Raw genomic sequence first — 19,001 nt, 5'->3', positions numbered from 1 at the left:
CCACAAAAACCAGTCTATCACAAATAAAATACCAGAACTTCAGTGACAAAGACACTTGACATATGGAAAATTAAGTTTTCATAGAAACCTGGGGAGTTCAAAATACTTGAGGAGCTACTACAGAAAGAAGGTACATGTTGCTAGGGATAGTAATAGCAGCTCTGGGCTCTGTATGAGGTGGAACGTTGAAAGTGGCATCCACTGTTCCTTTCCCCTGTTGCTCACCCTAGAGACCACTATTTCCAAGCCAGAAACTTAACTATGTGTCCTCTCTTCCAATGCTGCTGTCCCTCAGGCAAGGAGAGAGCCAATACCTAGATCTGGCCTAGGCTGAGGCATACTGTGCTAAAGCGGTTTGCAAATCAGTGGTGTGTGCACCTCCACTTAGATATGTGCCACTCCAGAGTCCTTGACCTGCTGAGAATAATCAAGAATGTCTGGTTTGAGGTAGACTCATCAGAAGAACAAAATCTTTAATCACACTGCAAACTATTCAGGGCTAAGCATCACTTGGGATAATGGAAAAAAAGGCCTACCACCTCCAAATCAGGGGCCATAATTTGTCCTGTTTCTAGGAAAGCCATGCCGAGTTTAAGCAGATTTTCTTTCCTGAAAACCTCCAGGAAGCCTGTGAATGAGCGACCCTCCACTTGATGTGGAGGTTCCACCTTACAGTGGGCAGCTTACTGCTGCACCAGCTCCATAGGACCCCTCACAGAGATGAGTTCTTGCTTCTTTGGTAAGACACTAACTGCAAGTTCTTCACACCCTATAAAACACCTGCTGTTCCTTCCTCCTCCTTTATTAATGAGTTTTTACACTTATATATGCACATTGTGTTCAATCAAAGAAAAAGCCAATGAAACTGAAAGTGCTTGTACTCAGCAGAGAGTGCCTTCTTGCCAAGAAAGCGGTGATTAAAACTGCACATTCACCCCTGGTTTGAGTCAAAGCCCAATAAAGTCAGCAGGATGCTCTCCACTGATTTAAAGGGGCTTAGGATCAGGCATTTTTACTATAAACAAAGTAGTAAACCCTGCCAAGTTCTGTGGAACTACTTAGCTTCTGTAAGTAAATCAATGAAAGCTGCTATCCATGACAGTATGTCAGCTATCACAGCTGCTACAGAGGTAAGCCCAAACATTTTTTCAAATAGATAATTGGCAACTTTTAGTCTTAATTACAATCTTCTGTTACCTGTCCCTTAAGCATCACAGTTTGCCATACATGCTACGAAATGCTAGTGATGGGTGATGAAAAGTGCACACATGGTTACGCACAAGGCAGTGTCTGCATCCTACCTTGCTCACAGTTTTTCCCTCCATAGCGCACAGGGCACTCGCAGATGTATGTGCTCCACTTGTTGACACATGTGCCTCCGTTCTGGCACCAGTTGGTTTCACAGTAGTTCCTCTGTGCTGCACAGCCTGAAATTTAGGGAAATGGTCACCTTGCATGGTTTTAAAAAGAAAAATGCTCTGAATATTTGTATCTGAGTTTTGAGGTAAAAAGAAGACATGACAGTCATAGGTTTGGGGGGGTGGTGGTGTTTAATATCCTTGAAGTCACTGAAGCAAAATGTGGATGGCAAGAGTCTGTGTGATGTGAACAAATGTCAAATTCATAAAGACAAAATCTATCAAAGGCTCTTAGGTACTGAACTGTAAATCTCTGGGGAATAAGAGAAATTTTGGGAGAAATATCACTGCATGCTTGTCCTGTTTTTATAAATCTCTCCCCCTGTCATCCCCTGCTGGAAATAGGGAGATTGACTGGTACTGTGACTCAGTATCACTGTTCACAACTTACTGTCACCTAACCAGGGAAAGTCAATGTGCAGTGCTACACAGTGGAGTAACACTATTATACATGATTATTTTAAACTATTTGGGAACACATTTCCAAATGAGGAAAAAAACCCCATCCATTCTAAAGAAAACACTTCATGGCCTTCTGATGCACATTTCCCTAAGATACAAACTTGTGCTCAACTAATATTAGAGACAAAACTGTTAAAAAAGAGCTCCAAGACAAAAGAGTGATTTGAAGTATATGCTATGACTCCATTCTTAATCCATCATCCATGCAACATACCTAAGAACTGCAATTAAGCTCTTGCACAGACCTCCAGCAGCATGGAAGGGAAGGGACTTGTCATTTTTTGCATGTAAGAGACAGTTTTATGATTAGCACAATATTTTTTACACCAGGAATAATCCTGATCAGGGATCCCAGGACTGAAAGCCAAATCAAAGAATGAGAGAATGGTTTGGATTGTAGGGGGTCTTACAGAGCATCAAGTTTCAGTTTTCCTGCCAAGGGCAGGGACACCTTCTACTAGACCAGGTTACTTAAAGCCCCATCCACCCTGTCCTTGAACACTTCCAGGCACGGAGCATCTCTCTGCAACTTACTCCAGTGCCTCACCACCATCACAGTGAAGAGCTTCTTCCTTACATCTAATGTAAATATACCCGCTTTCAGCTGAAAGCCATCACAGAATCTCAGTGAGGTGGAGGTTTGAAAGGACCTCTGGAGGTCATCTAGTCTGAAACTCTGCTAAAGCAGGGTCACCCACAGCAGGTTGCTCAGGATCACAATGTCCAGATGGGTTTGGAATCTCTCCAGAGAAGAGGACTCTGCCCTTTGCACTATCACTACATGCCCCTGTTAAAAGTTCCTCGCCACCTTTACTGTATGCCTCCTTTAAGCAGCATCTTCTCCAGGCTGAACTCAGCCTGTCTTCAACAAACCAGAGCCTCCAAAAGACTGATTCATGAAGCAGCATTCACATTTGGAGGATTGCACAATTTGATTTATGAAACAAACACAATTTATGAATAGGACATTAAAAACATTCATTCTCATAAACTAATCCCACTGGCTTTCAGAGCTAAGTGACATTTAAAAGAAAGTAAAAAACTCTAAAAATAGAAAACATTCATTTAGGAGTAAATTCCTGGGTGAAACTCACAGCAATACAAAAGGCACAAACAAGCTCATTCCTTTTCTGTGTGCCACTTAATCCTGTAAGTGTGCACTGTGCCAGGGACTATTGTGTATGTCCCTGGCATGGGTGCTGACCGCACCTTGCTCAAACAAATGAGGTCTGGATGCAGCCATGATGGTGACAGGGCAGCAACACAACAGCCAGCAGCACCTCAAGCACCTGCCCTGCAGCCTGCAGCGAATGCTTTGCCCTCAGTGGTGCTAACAGGGCAAGGTGCAAGGGCTGTTGCAGAACCTTCTATCCCCTGCTTCTTCCTATGCTTCCTCCCAGGGCTAGCCCCTTTGACATCCTAAGTTCTGTTACACACATGGCTACAACAAAGGGTTTTCCCACGCTGACTTTTGAGGTGGCCATTGCTCATACCTGGCAGAGTGCCATTATTGGCGATGAAACTTGCCATGTCAATCGGCTTGCTGTCGATGGAGAGGTTTCTCATGCAGCCAATAAACTGTCTGTTGTGCACTGGGAAATCTTCAGGCAAGTTTGGGACACCCCCAAGGAGGAGAGGGCCGGTTAGGTCCAAAGATCTGAAGAAACAAAGAAATGCTCATCACTTCTTGTGTGTATCTTGTTCTTTATCTTACTCCTTCCCTAAGCACATATAAGCTGTTTATGAGCTGTGCAGTTCCCTCTGGGACATCAGTACTTCTAGAAGTTACAATCAAAGGACCTTTCAGAAACGTCACAACTTTTAGAAGCTGCCATACACATCCAGAATCCAATGACCTGTCCCTAACAGTGGCCAATAAGAAAGAGAAAATTAAAATAATGGCAAAATGTGCAGCTGCAGGACATTTCTTTCTGACTCCGATCACTCAGGGGCTGGCTTATGCTCCTCAGCACAAGGGTTGAGGTGCTATTGATTTTGATATAAACTCAGTTATTATACAGTGCCAACTCTTAAATCTTCTGAGGATGTTAAGTATTAGGAACATTTAGTGGATGCAGGTTGACTCCACACTGTACATCATTGGGTTAGTTTGAATTAGCCTTAATTTTTAGGTCATCTTCTCTTGGGATTTTAGAACACCATAGAATCATAAAATGGTTTGGGTTGTAAAGGACCTCCAAAGACCATCTAATGCAGCCCCACTGCAGTGAGCAGGGCCATCCTCCACTAGATCAGGTTGCTCAGAGCCTTGTTGAGCTCGACCTTGAGTATCTCCTTGAATATCATGTGCATATCAATGGTCTTTCTGCTATTACTCATCACCTTATATCCCTGCTATGTTGGTTGTTTGCTGTCCATCTCCTCTTTAAAATCAAAAGTACTAATCTTTCTTGATCCTTCCTTACAGGAAAAGTTTTTTAATACCTAATGATTCCCACTAGCCTTTTCTGTATCCCCCTTCATTTCCATGTCTGTTTCAGACAAACTTTTTACTTAAATCATGTAACTAATAAGCTCTTCAGCCACTCCTTTCAATAATAAATCTAATGTTACACTTACCCTTCTCTCTATACTTCATACTGAGTAGATGATTTTTTTGGTGCTGGTCTCTTTTTTCTTTCCCCTCCCCCATTTTACAAGTAATCCGGGCACGTGTCTGTACAAAACTGTGTATTCCACCCAGAGCACTGACACTCACTGTAGCCCCTGGTAAATTCCATCTACCAAACTAAACCTTGTTACTTTTTCTTGTTAAGTCATACCTGCTTTTCAAACCTAATTTGCTTAGAAGTTGATCACATACTGTTTATTCTTCCCTGGAAGAAGAAAATGAGCGGAAAAGACCAATGTAGGGAATCCTTACTTCTTCGAGCCCGTCTGAGTTCCCTGGGCTGCGCAGGTGTAGTTTCCAATGAGGATCCCGAAGCGCACAGCCACTGCTGTGTCACAGTCGTCCACAGTCACCACAGCCACCTTCTCTCCAGAAGGTCCATGGGGAATTCCTAATCGCCCGATGTTAGGCTTCAAGAAATAAACAGCACATGTCACACACTGCTACATACACATGGGATTTAAATGCTTGTTCAGCCAGCTCAGCAACATACTTCTCCCTACCTCCCAAAGGGGACTATAATAGGATATGTAAGCTAAACAGTAGAAATTAAGTTGACCTATGACAGGAAAAAAAAAACCAACACCCAATGGATGACTTCAAAGGGAGTCCACACACACCCCGTGTGTTGTACAGCATGGTCAGAAGTGGCTTTGGTCTTTTCCACTGCTGAAACACTTTAGCCTTATATCTGCACAGCAAACTCTAATAAATTTTGGTAATTTTGCAACTCTTCACCTCAAGCAAATGAAGTAACTTGCATTTTAACATTGTTTCTGCCCAAAGACAGAAAATCATAAAGTGCTGCAGTATTACAAGTGAAGCTAGAGGTTTAAATCAAATTTGCCCTGATGGGGTTATTCTGCTGGGGCCACCAGAAACTAAACGTGGGTTCCTGTAAGAAAACCTTCTGTTTAGTGTTCATAGAGAGCTACAGAGTCTTAATCTACCACTCATGCAGGATATCTGAGAACTTCATGTGTACAACAGAAGCAATTAGCTGAACTCCCTTGGCTTTGCTGTGGTTCCTCTATGGGTAAAGGGACACCCCACAGAAGAGAAGTCACCAGGATCTGACTAGACATGCAGCACAATTGAAAGCTAAGTGGTACTTTTATGATGTGCTGATCAACAATAGTAACCACATGAAAACGTGAGATGGCTGGGCTTCACCTGGGAGTTTGCTGTATGCTCACTTTAAAATATATATTGCTCAACTGTGTACTCAAACCCTTATTTGCACAGCAAACAAGGAAGCAGCAGAGAATTAAATGTCTAATCTTTCTGGTTTGCTTATGCATACATAAATTTGTTAAATACTTAAAGGCATTTTCATAATTTGTGAATAGATACAGCTTCATTTCTAAGGGTAATTATCCCTGCATATAAAAAACATTCTAAAAAGATGTTTCCTGGTGTCGATTCCAGTTGGAAAGTATTTTCCATTTCCTCTACCAAGAGCTAATATGATCACATAGTTTGGCAGTTATACAATATGAAGTTTTGACCTCTCTGGAGTGATACTAAGACAGACTGTATTTTTTCCGATACCCCCTGGCCTTTGCCACAGCCCAGCTTGGAAAGACAGGAAGCACACATATTTACGGTGCATAAAATGTTACTGTATGCAGTGATGGCAATGTTAGCGAGCAGCTTTTCAAAGTAAATGAAAAAATAAATAGAAAATTAATCAACTGATAGGCAGACCTTCCCTTCCAAAATTAAAATGTTTACATTCTGGGTGCTACTTCTATTCATGTGGAGGAATGATTCGATTAACATTTATGTTCTTTTGCTTCACTGAAATAACCTATTGTTTCTTACATCGGAGCCTTGACAAAGGCAGGGTATTTATCTCACAGCAGGGGTTATCTGCCCAATGTTAATCAAGATTGCAACCTGATGAGACTCAACAGTTTGCAGCTGCTCCTTCACAGTCAGCTTGCAGTAGCAAATTGATGTCCCCCCACCCCCCCTTTTATTTAACATAGAAACTGCAAACTGTTTCTCTAGATATTGCCTGTTCAGTGCAGTGCATCTCTGGCATCCATTTGGCTCTGATGACCACAGAGAACCATAAGCTGATGAAGAAGAAATTAAATATGTTGGTGAATGAAAAAAGATCTACTTCAGACCATATTTGGTTCAAATACATAGCAATTTTCTGACTACGTTAAAAGGTTTGTTTGGCAGAACAGGCTTTTCCCAAAATGGAAGAACACGTTGCTGGGAAAGGAGAAGAGATTTTCTGAGTGATTTAATACAACATGAACTCTTTTTTCTCTTATATGTGGCAAGTACACTTTTCATCTTCTCAGCACCAAGCATAGGGAATACTTTATAACTAAAATAATGTGAAATAAACAAAAGACTGAAACAGAGGGAGCCTAAGTTAGGCGTTCATTCAGAAACGAATCATGAAACTGATTTTATTAACTTAATATTTTTGTTTGATGCAAAAGACATTTAGACCACCACACATTAAAAAAAAAGAATCACTTTGAATAGCTGAGTGCTAGAGAGAATTAGTAATACAACATGAAACTTGGGATCTAATGGAAAGAATTCCTAGTGCAGGCTCAGAGACCATTTAATATAAACTATGACAATCAGAAAAAGAAACCTATTAATTGAATACAAAACAGTGATGAAGTACAGCATGATTAAAAGGCACAAAATGCAATACAAAAGTGGGTTGTTCTGACAACGAGGGAAATTTTATGACACTGAACAGCATAAAATGCTGTGGGCAACTTTTATTTCATTTATTAAAAATAACTGTCAGAAAGAGCAGATGTCCAGAATGGCAGCCAGGGTGATGGAAAGTTTACATTATCAAACAGACAAAACAGACCTGGCATGTTTAGCCTAGTGAACTAAAGTCTAGGAAAGGGTTTTGGAAATGAGAAGATGCTATCGCTACAATGAATACAGTATGAGAACAAACGGGTATAACAGGTCCATGAACGATGTAGGTTGGAAACCACCCCATGATGCTCAGCCACAAGAGGGATCAAGTATAAAAAAAGAACTTAATTTGTTTGTGATTACAGAAGCTGGTGTCACCAAAGGGCTGGCCTATGTTTGAAAGAAAATAAATAACAGTAAGTAGTACTTGGACAATAGACAAGAAAACGAATTGCCAACACAAAATGACAGAACACAAGTTTCAGGCATGATCTTTGCCTCAATGGAATCCTACTGGAGCAAGAACAATCCCTAACAGTAGGAACAGCTAAAACTAACCAGAATTAATTCACACTATCATTTTCTGGAAATATGTTCAAGGAGTTAAAAGCCAGACTTTCATCTGGGTACTTAGCGGTCCTTTCTGCCTGTCAGACTCATCTCCTGAAACACCATGCTACCCGAAAGGCAAATTTCATTAGCTGTGCCAATTCTGCACTCATGAGTAAGTGTGCAATGTGGTGTACAGGAATTTACCAGCATGACCCCCATTAATGGTAATGCAAGTCATGTAACTGAGTTCCTGCTCATGGGGCTGAAAATTTACCTTATGCTGCCTAACCCTAAAGGCTGCCTTTTTACTTAGTGCTTGTCTGGAAAGAGGCTGCAAATCAAACTTCAAAGACCACATGCTGTACAAGTGAGTAGCAAGAAGAGGTAACAAACAGTGGTAAAGAGAGAACTTGGTCTACCTTAAGCAAACTATGAAAGAAATAGATTCATTCTGACTTACAATAAAAATACCAACCACCCCAAAAGCAACCAACCAAACAACCCGCCCGCCCCAAACAAACAAACAAAAGCACCAAAACGCCCAAACAAAAACCAAAATAAAAGAAACAAAAAATGTGTAGGGGAAAGCAGCCTTAAGAGTTGCAGTGTATTATCACCATCACAATTATGATTTCTCAAATAGTCTGTGCACCCCATATTACAGTATGGTGTGTTTGTTGTACTGACCCTTATGTTTTCTTGTTCTAATATACTCAGGATCCATACATGAGAGCTGAAGCCACCTACCTTTCTCTTTCTCTTATATAAAACAAGATGAACCACATTTATGTTCCTTAAATAATAGTACCTAAAACTGTACAGATCGCAAAGTAGATCAGCGGGTTCTGATCTATGAGTGGACAATCTCAAGTCTCATGTCTAACTCATGCCATTCTCCTTTCTCCAGACAGAGTCATAAGCAGACTGAAATTGCAGGAATGACAATTCTCCCAGGATGTCTTTTGAAAATTGCAGTTCCTTTTCTGACCACAGCAGAGTTAACCACGAGACTCATCTCCTGTCCTTACTGGTGACCTGGAGGAGTGACTCTCTCAAGCTGCCAAGGTGCATGTAACTCCCTCTGGCCACCTGCAATGACTTTCTCAGGTTGCAGTAAGAAGGTCACTGTGAAAGTATTTTACTAGCGATGCCAAATCTGATTTTTGTGAAAACCAAGTATGGAGGCATTGAACTGCTTTGACTTCTTCTCACAACTCCAACAGAAAGAAACACAAATAGATTCTCCCAGATGCATGTAAAACTCTTTAGAAGCTTAATCTGTGAACTTGTGTTTTCCAAATGGAGACCAGATAGAGGAGAGAAGGTCATCAAAACACATCTGTTTATAGTTCGCAAATCTGCTGCAGAAATCTACTCCTACTCCACTTAAACCACCAGACATGGATATTCTCATGTATCTCAGTTTCATTTGGATTTCTCTATTATTTTAAAGTAAATATTTAAACTGCAAGAGCTGACACAGTTACTTATTAGACACAGATGGTCTCATGATGCACAGTGAATGGAAAAGACATACAGATTAACAGACAATGGAAGCCTTGTCTTACATACTTAACTGCTACATTTTTACATTATAAACACTACTGTTTTCAATAGTCACAATGCAAAATGGTTGGAGAGGTTTAAACAAATTGTCTAATCGTTGGTAGACTTATTTTGAATTAAACTAAACTAGGTATGCACATGTAATAGTAATACTACAAAGTGCAAGTGTTGTTTAGTCAGTCATCAGCAGTGACAGATTCCTGGTTCTCTGCCTTTCATTAGTAAATGCGCAAGATAATAGGGATTTTTCCAAAGGTCCCACAAACACCTCCTCCACTGGAAATACCTTTCTCTAACTTCCATTCTTACATTGTGGTCAGCCATGGGAGAGTGTTCCAACATCACAGATACTCCCTGAACTCGAAGTGAAAAGTGTGCTCTCCAGCCTGAACCTCGGCCATAAGGACTTCCGCCTACTATAACCATTCTATTGAATCTTTTGAGAGCTGAGGAGATAGTTCAGTAGCAGTCTGTAAGTATGGCCAAGACTTGGAGAACACAAACTGGCAACCCTTTCAGATAATACACAACCCACAACACTGTGTTTTGCATGAGAAGACCTGTTTTAGTGGGGGACAGATATAACATTGTATATCACAAATACTACATTTGCTCAGCTCACTGTACACATTAAAAATATATATCTATTTTAGAAAGTTGTTCTTCTAGCAAAATGCTTTGTGTGGCATAGCTTAATATGCAGAGCTTGGCTTGTTTGTCTTTTTTTTGGTAAGTGTAACAAGAAAAGCCATCCCGAAGTTAGTGCCAGCCTTTCAGTGCTTCCAAGAGCTTGCTTACCAGACAATAAGTTACCCTTCTGTTTTTGTTAATCAGTAGCTAATGATTTATTGACTGTTAAGAGCAGTTAAAGGTTGAAAAGAATCTGTTTCCTAGCTATTTTTAATACAAAACCCCACGCTTATCTGCACTGTTAATGTGCTGGTTCAGACCTCACCACCCCCAAAAGTTCTGGGTGGAAAACACTTCACATTCATACCATTTGGAGCGCTTTGCTTTCTAACGCTTGTAGCTACAATAACAATGGGGGAAAAATGGATCAGCTGGCATCAGGTCCTGCTGGAAGCTGCTGCCGGGGCTCTGGCCACTGCTAGGGTCCCCCCCTCATCGGTTCCCTGGTGCTCATTAGGCAGCCGGCCAGCCGCCACGGCTCCTTTGTTAACCCGCCGGCCTCTGCTCGGCTATCTGACGCGGGGAAGGGAGAAACTCCCTCTGATTCCCAGGCAATGCTGTGCTGCTTCAGTGGTCAAAAAGCTCATTAAGTGCCCACGGCAGCGGCGGCCTCCCTGGGCAAGCGTCCGGAGCCCGGCGCCCCGCAAGGAAAATAAATAAATAAACAGGAAAACACAACCGGAGAAAGCGCCGTGCTTGGAATCCCAGGGGAGAGGCTAGGAAATGCCGCAGAAGCTTAGCACTGTGGACTTGCAGACCATTCTGATCAACTGAGAAACTCCAAATTAGGGCAGATTAGAGAAACTATTAACGTTAATCTCTGATTTCTAAAGTTTTCCCCTACAGCTTCCCAGAGCACCTTTAAAAGAACACAGTGAGAAGAACTGAGAATTTTTAACACGTCCTGCTAAGTCAGCAGGGAAAGGCAGGACAACTCATTTCACATAAACCCCTTACTCCTTTGATGCAGGTAACCCCTTTATTCGCTGAATATTTTAATAGTATTTCTTTACACAAACTTGGCTGGAGTCTGTGGAGGAACATGAGAGGCTGTGACAGTAAAAAGTAAAGCCAAAAAGCTTCCTATCTCTGAGTCAAAAATGCAAATCCTGAAAAGCCACCAGACCAGTTCCTTTTCCTAGACAAACTCCTTGAAACACAGATCATCAGGATCCAAGGCTGGGCTGCAAAGCCAAGTGAGCTTTACTACTCTGATTTGCTATCTCCCACACAGCTGCATCCAGAGGCTAAACTTTGATATTTGAAGCAGGCAGCTTTCAGCACAGCTGTGAGACCTGGCACTCAAGAATTTGCTGCTGCTCTTTTAGCAGCAGAGCAGTGATGGGGAACATCCCTCTTGTCCCACCATATGGCAATGGCATGGCAAGACTGTGAGAAGTCTCAATTACAGGTACATGTCATTCAAACATGCCCTTTCCCTGCACAGAGTGTGACCACTATCTCCACAAATATCGTAGAGCTCCCGTAAAGGCTATATTCTTGGATTTGACTAACTTTGGCAAAGGTTGCTGTAAAGCTGATGGGAAGAATGAGTTTTTCCTGCCTGCAAATGGAAGTCTGATCCTCAATTTGTATTACCAGATGCTTCTCAGATCTTTGATGCTAAATCAGTGCCACAACAAGAAGGACCTGTTTTGGCTGCCGGCAGACTATACCCACTCCTCAAGACAACATCCATCTTACTGCATGGGACACACCACTCATCATGGTGTTCTTCCCTGTGTCTGCTCTCTGAAACTCTCTTCTCTCCTCTGATCTTCCCCTGTGGCTGATGTGCCTTCTCCCTGTCCTGTCCTGCCTTCTGAACCCTTTTATCTGCTTATTTTGCTGCCTCTCTCCCTTCCAGAATCCTTGGAGAACTGGGAGAGGAGAGCATGTGAAGGATGCTGCAGTGGATCTTTGGTCTTCATATGCTCTCCTCTTCCAGTTCAGCCAGCCCTTCTCTCTTTGCCATTTGACCCTATCTACCTGCCAAAGTATCACTCTCAAATGTTCTTGGTTTTACATGACTCTTTTATGTTTTACAACCTAATTTAGCATCCTGGATGCAAATGTTATTGCTGTTAGAGTCCAAGAAATACTTAGAAATAACAGAATGTGACAAACACCACAACATGACACTTATTCACAACTCCTCCTAGGGCTCATCCCTGATGACACCTTGCTGAGCAAACTGCTGCTCAGTGTGGGTGATGAGGATACAACTGGGTCTATAAAATCCAGGAATCCACACTACTTTATGCCTATTCTGTCCACAGCTGGGTCTTTGTGAGGGTCTCTTGGTACACACAGATGCTTGTGTGGCCAGGTAATTGCAAAGTGCTGCTTCTCCTCACTACACAGACAGATGCAAAATACCTGAAAACTTACTGCAAAGCAGCAAGCTTCTGTAGATTTATTGTGTGATTAAGTGGAGATAACAGTGCACTTCAAAGAACTTGCAACAAATTCCTGAGGTGCCATTTGAATGACTCTATTGGCTTTGCAGAAGCCCTGCCAGGCTGTGCTGCACAGCACAGCCTTCAAGCCCTATCCTCAGAGCCTTATAGTGAGCCCACAGCCATTCAGACTCTGCCAGATCTCATGCAGGTGCCTTGTATCTCCTTAGCCTTCAGGAGGAGACAAAAATCATCATCTTGGGAGCTGCCATTAAACCTCTGATTTCTCTAGTGTGAGTGTGTAGATGGTTTAGGCAAATCCAGGCTCACAGATGACCGTTGGGTGCTGGGTTCTCCAGGCTGTTCTGAGAGCTCCCCACCATTAGGAAAGCCATACAGCTGAGACCCAGCTCAGGTGCAGGCTCAGTGTAGACCTAGAAAATAGTAGTGATGTATAAATAGGTACACAAGTCAAGTCTTAAAAACCTGTGAGGATTGAGAAGATAGGAACTGAGAAGCCTTGACAGGGATGGGGCTTCCAGAAAAGCAGGGCTTGGGTAGGTTTTGACATGACATGGTCCTTACTGTCACCTGCAGAGTGAAAACCCTAGAGATGGTTTCTGAAAAGTTACTGTCTGCATTTCCATATCAGATCACTGTCACAACAACAAAGTGTTTTCAGGGGGTGTTTGTGAACTCTGTGAGAGCAAAACTTCCTAAAGCAGAAAGCACTTTTCTTGCTCTTCCCCAGTGACCCAAGATATTTCTCAAAGCTGTCAGGGAGAGCTGAGCAACTCAGGCCTGGGGAGCAGGATACACTTTGCATCTTAATGACCTCCAAATGACTTTCACTGCTTTACACTTTCATTTCCCGAGACACAGACTTAGAGGCAGTTATTTGTTATTTCATGTCAAGACAATGGAATGTTGCCCTACCGCCAAAGCCCGATTTCCTTTCCCAGATATCAATCACTTTGCACTTACCCTCTACCAGAAAAAAAAAACCACCCCAAAAAACCCCAAAACAAAACAAAACAACCCAAACAACAAAACCCCTATTACTACTGATTGAAATCCACATGAATAAATATCAGTGGAATGGCAGGAGGGGCTTTGAAAGTCCAGGCTAATGCGTGAGGCAGATCCTCTTGTTACACCCACCAACACCTGCAAGGGCTCTGCAATCATGTCTGAGCAGGACCAAGAAAAAGGAAGTACTAGCCAGTGTTCTTCAGGATTTGTTAGGAACATGAACAGTTGCCACCGGCCAGACCAAAGTCCCACTGAGCGAGTGGTAGATGCCATGGAAGAGCATAAGGAAAGGGCAAATGTGCAACAACACTTTGGGTTCTCAGCTTCCTACCTGCAACACTGCAGGGTAGAGCTCCAGACAGGTTTTCACAGTATCCTGCTACATTTTATGAGTGGAAGAAACTCATCATCTGATCAATCTTTTGCCTTATTCAATCCTAGAACATCACCCAGGGAGTCCTAACTCAATAACATGGCTTGCACCTCAGCTACAATTTCCCTTTAGAAAGAGAAATACTGACTTGATTTAAAGATTTCCAAGCAAGACCATCAGTGGATTATAATGCAGATTATATACCTTCACTATTAATGATGTTGCATGCTATTTCTAATCAGAATCTGTCAAACTTCAGTTTCTGTATATCAAATCTATAGTCTTTATCTAGACTAGGATTTTCATTAATGATACCTGGATTTGGGGGAGAAGAGAATGAATTTGGCCTCAGCAAGGATGGGAGTCTCAGCCAGAATGACAGGAAATGACTAATAAATGGAACTATTTTTGCAGGGTTCACCTTTCTTGTGCCGTTTAAAAAACCAAGCCCTGAGCATGTAGGAAATGAGATGTTTTGAATTCAGACATGAGGAACATACTTTATGTGTTTGACTAAAACAGCATTTTGAACTTTAAATGTAAAACCCTGGCATGGATTCAGCAACGGAAAATCTAATTTCTTTCCCTTCCTTTAGCTGCTTGCAGTTTTAATTTCTTTCTTTCTTTTTTTTTTTTTTTAATGGCCTTGTCTAGTAGCACCAAAAAGATACAGCACAGATAAATAATACAAATGCATAGCTACAAATTCCTCACGGCCTCCTATGTGTATTCCTCATAGCCTGGTATTTGTGTGCCTCCAGGAGTACCTATTGTACACTTCAGAAGTATAGAAGCCTGACCACCAAAAAGCACACTAATCTGCTCATACAGTAACTTTTGTTCTTGTGGGAAAGATGCAAAAAACGATCATAATCTGTATCTGGCTAACAATATTGGTGATATCCAATTGGTAAAAACTCCTGGTTTTGTATATTGAAAAACACATGAAATATGCATGTCCCTTGGGATAGAATAGAATAGACCAGACCAGGTTGGAGAAGACCTTTGATGCTGGTTAAGAATTTGGTTGTGGCTAGCAAAGAAAGTGACTTTTTCACTTGAATTGCTTTTCTTCTCTGTATAATTGAAGAAACTCTGTGAAGAGGCCCCAAACTTAGGCAGATAAACACAGATAAATCCTTCCCAAAACCGGAGCTAACAAATTGTCTGTGGTTATGCTCCCTGTGGTTTTGGTGTCCTGCAAGCCTTCTTGTGCTCAAGCTATGGTAGAACTTCTGATCCCATGAAAATGCCATAGAAGAAACGGCATCCAGCAAAAATTGATTTGGTGAAGTACATCAGCAGCACCCTGCTGGACGTTACCACTGTTCACAGGCTACTCCACACGGTGCCACCACTGACCTCTCAATCCTGCAGTGTCTGCTACTACTAAATATTCACAATCAGATGGGTGATATGGAAATGACAGAATTAGAAATATGGATAAATCTTAAGTAAGAATATGTGATTTCAGAAGAAGCAGTAAATTTTAATACAATCTCTGCCTAGCACACTTGAGATCGTCTTTAAAAGCTGCATTGGCCAATCTTGGAGATATTATGAATGTAGTTTTGGAAATGCAGATACACAAGATTGTATTTCTTCCTGGAAAAATATGACCAGAGAATGACATTTTCAGTGTTCATAATACCAATCTTCCCCTCAATATTTTCTCAACACTGCAATTAATGTTCTGCGCTTCCATTTACCAGGCAATGCCAAGCAATGCTAGAGCAGGCCTGTGTTGACCACAGATGCTGTAAACAGAGCAAGTCACTCTGAGCCAGCAAAATCCAAACTCTGGCGGGGCCCACATCTGATCAACAGTGGCATTATTATAATCTTCAACTACTGCATTGTTTATTTAGAAAATCTCTCTCAATCCCTTAACAAATTAGTCTGGAAGCCACTGGGAGGATTAACTTCAGAAATTCTCCCTCAGATCACAATTATGTCTGTTCAAGATATCACCAGTGATAGACATTTGCATAAGTCATACCCAGCCTTTATTATTAATTGCATTTCCAGTGATTTGACTCCCTTTGGGGTCTGTCTTTTCCAACAGTGCTACAAAATGCAGCACTCAGCAGGGGTAACCATGCCCCAGTGTGAGAGGTGCTTCCTAGCACTGGGTATAATACCTATCTGAAAATTTAATTGCCAACCACTTTTCCTGACCATTCAGGTTAAACAATACTGGATGGTGTCCTGGATATTTTCAGGGTAAGGTGTTTCACCTTGGGTCCAATAACTAAAAGTTATGCCTAGCTGGTGGCAGCTATGTGGCTCTTCTCCAAGGAGCTGGCAAGCCCTATTCAGTTGCAGGCATGTGCCTGCCTCATAAATCACCCGCAGTGCTGGCAGCCTCATTGGCAGGCTCGGCAGGGAAACCAAGAGCTGAGCAAACAAGGCTTTCATGCTGGAATGGGAGGCTCCTGCCTGGGGGGCAATGCAGTGGCAGGGTGGCACAGGGAAGCCTGATCTGAGCCACTGTATGATGCTCTTGTTCGCCTGTTACGCTTGGGGAATAGGAACACCACAAACCCAGAAGTTCAACAAGAATTAGTTCCGTTTATAGGAGGGGAAGCAGTAACCAGTGTCATCCTTGTCTTTTGGCACAGTTGTCACAACCTTTCACTAAAATGTTGATAGCTGGTGCTTTCATCCACCCCCAAGGCAAAGTGACTAAACCAATTTTCAGTACTGAATAAAGAATATATTTCCATTCCAGGTGAATTTGCCATCAGAGAGGCTCTGTGTTTTCAGAAGGAAACAAGATAACCTATCTGTGAGCTCCACAGGCACCTGGTGCAGGGGCACTTCTGTCGTAGCCAGGAGGGCTTGTGCTCATCTCTGCAGCAGGTGGTCAAAGGTTGCTGCATTTCATCCCACCCTACTCAAAACAAAGTGCTGCATTAAACTCCCCAACACAGACTAGCACCACTCCCACTGGCTGTGACTGCCTGTGCTGCTTGTGCTTATGCAAGGGGTTTAAAGGGCAGGTCCTGTCTGCTTTTGGCAGAGGAACACAAGTAGCTGCTGAGCTTCCAGGTGCCCAAAAGCATACCAGCATGCAGCCCTGTCAGTCTCAACATTTAGGGTATAGCTGTGTCACCCCCAGAGTGAGTTGTGGCCCCGGGTGGCTCTTGGGTGGACCCGAGTTTTCAAAAGGTAAGTTTTGTGTACACATCCTCAAGTCTTTCAGAAGCATTCTGCCTCTGGCCACTGGTAGGCACAACACAGGCTCCCAGAATAAAAACAAAGGCAGTGATGAATGTTAGAGATCTGCTATAAAGATAATCCTAAAGATAATTCCAGTAATCAGTGGCAGGCATAATGCATGTAAGTGTATGAGAAAATGCATGGCTGTGCAAGACTGAGCCCAAGAGCTGAAGTTCACCATGCAGTCAGTTGAAACAAGTGCTCTGCATGAACAAGGCACGCTCCAGCAAGACACATGATGCGTCTAAAATAAATTTGTGCCATCTTTTCCCTGCTTCAGCCCAAGTCTACCTGAGCTGGCAGCAGTTCCAAATCCATCCTGAGATGCTCCTAGCTCTGTCTGGAGCCCAGCAGGACACACAAACTCTGCCCAGCGGTGCTGGAGAGCAGCCACTCAGATTGCACAAAAAAAAAAATGGGACTCACTGAGGTCTCCCCAGATATGGAGCTGGCTTATTTTGCCCAGATATATGCTACCTTCCAGATTCAATGACCAGTCTGTGGGTCACTACTATTGATCCACACTATGGAGGGTCTGCATATGCAGACTCAAAATGATAACTTCTGCCAGCGCTACAGCACAGCTCTATGGACATGGTTACATAACCCTTCAGGATCATCTTTGGCCAAGGAACTCACAGGTGAAGGAGAAAGCTGCTTTCCTATCCACTCACCTGTTGCCTGAACAAGCACAAGGGGAGAGCTGCAGCATGCACTCGAGGTATGGAAAATCAATTAGAGCACAGGGCTTGGCACTGAAACAGAGGGCATATTCTGGCATCTGGAAACAGCTTTCAGCTGATGGGTGAGTGAGAGAGCCTCCCCAAAAAGGAAAGGTACCAGCAAATGTGCATGAGTGGGCTGAAAGCTAAATCTCTGTAACATTAGCTCAATCTTAAGTGAGGCTCAAGCTCCAGCTTGTCCCAGATGAAGGCCATTTAACTCAAGAGAAACATCACTTACCAGAGGCAGGCAGGAGGTTTGGGAAAGCATAAGTGAGTCTGATTTAGAGCAATGTGCTTTGAATTCACAACATACCAATGATCAGCCTTCAGTTCTTTTAAGATTATCTCTAACTGAAGAATTTGTCTGTTTTTCTTGGCAGCTGTCTTCAGGCTAAACACAGGTCTGGGCTCTACTGGGTGGAAAGTGCACAGGGATGGAAAGTAGCAGATCCCTGCTAACTGTAACCTGTGTGTTCCAAGAGATTCAAGCATCTGAAATAACCATGGCACTCATCAGTATAAAAACATGCGAGAAAGGAATGAAAGAATGGCAGCTTTTGATCAAATATGAGAAAAAAACCTTAGCCCAGTTATGAGAAAAGGACAATGTTTGTCCTAAATATCTCATCCTAAGCACCTGGCTCAAGAGACCAGTACAGTGGAGACACTCTCCGAGGCACCCATAATTTTGCACTTCCTGACCCATGGATCAGGAGGCTCCCATGAACACACACTGCCTGATCTTAACAGTTGTTACTTTTGAAAGTCATTCAGGTATTTGTTCCCATCCCCCAGAATTACTGCACTGCACGTCAGACACTCAGTGATGTTTCTCTCTGCTCTTTTCAGGTTTTCTGTCATTTAGGTAAAATTATCCCGTGCTCCCTTAAACAGATGCAGAAGGAGCTTCTGCCTACAGAACAGCAACATCCTTAAGCAACTTCGATGTCATATAGGTATAAGTAACACATAAAATGCACAGTATAAAATATGCCCTCTATAATTACAGAAACATGTCCATACGCAAAACATTTTTATCTTGTGCCAAATGATGAATTCTACCCTGAGGTAAGGAGTCAGGTAAAACATTAACATAAATTTGATGACATATCTCAAATTCTGAACAAAATTGCATTTCTATTAGAAGTTTGAGAGAGTGGCTTGAAGTTTTCACTTAATTAAAAACACCACCCACTATCGGGCTCACTAAGATCTCCTGTCCTAAGCACTGCCTACAACCAT

The 19,001-nt window shown here is 42.5% G+C and overlaps 1 protein-coding gene across 1 annotated transcript in view; it reads right to left on the bottom strand.

Annotated features, from left to right (window-relative positions):
* CELSR1 (cadherin EGF LAG seven-pass G-type receptor 1) overlaps nucleotides 1-19,001 on the bottom strand; it is a 169,985-nt gene that overhangs the window by 45,664 nt on the left and 105,320 nt on the right. The window contains exons 6-8 of the mRNA XM_054178119.1: nucleotides 4,765-4,922; nucleotides 3,374-3,537; nucleotides 1,302-1,427 (exon numbers count right to left, since the gene is read on the bottom strand). Coding sequence (XP_054034094.1) covers nucleotides 1,302-1,427; nucleotides 3,374-3,537; nucleotides 4,765-4,922 — 448 coding nt within the window. The remainder of the gene's footprint in view (nucleotides 1-1,301; nucleotides 1,428-3,373; nucleotides 3,538-4,764; nucleotides 4,923-19,001) is intronic.

This window comes from Dryobates pubescens, chromosome Z, assembly GCF_014839835.1.
Source record: "Dryobates pubescens isolate bDryPub1 chromosome Z, bDryPub1.pri, whole genome shotgun sequence".
Taxonomy (NCBI): Eukaryota; Metazoa; Chordata; class Aves; order Piciformes; family Picidae; genus Dryobates; species Dryobates pubescens.
Note: the sequence above shows the minus strand (reverse complement) of the source record. Positions and strands in the feature narration are given on the sequence as shown.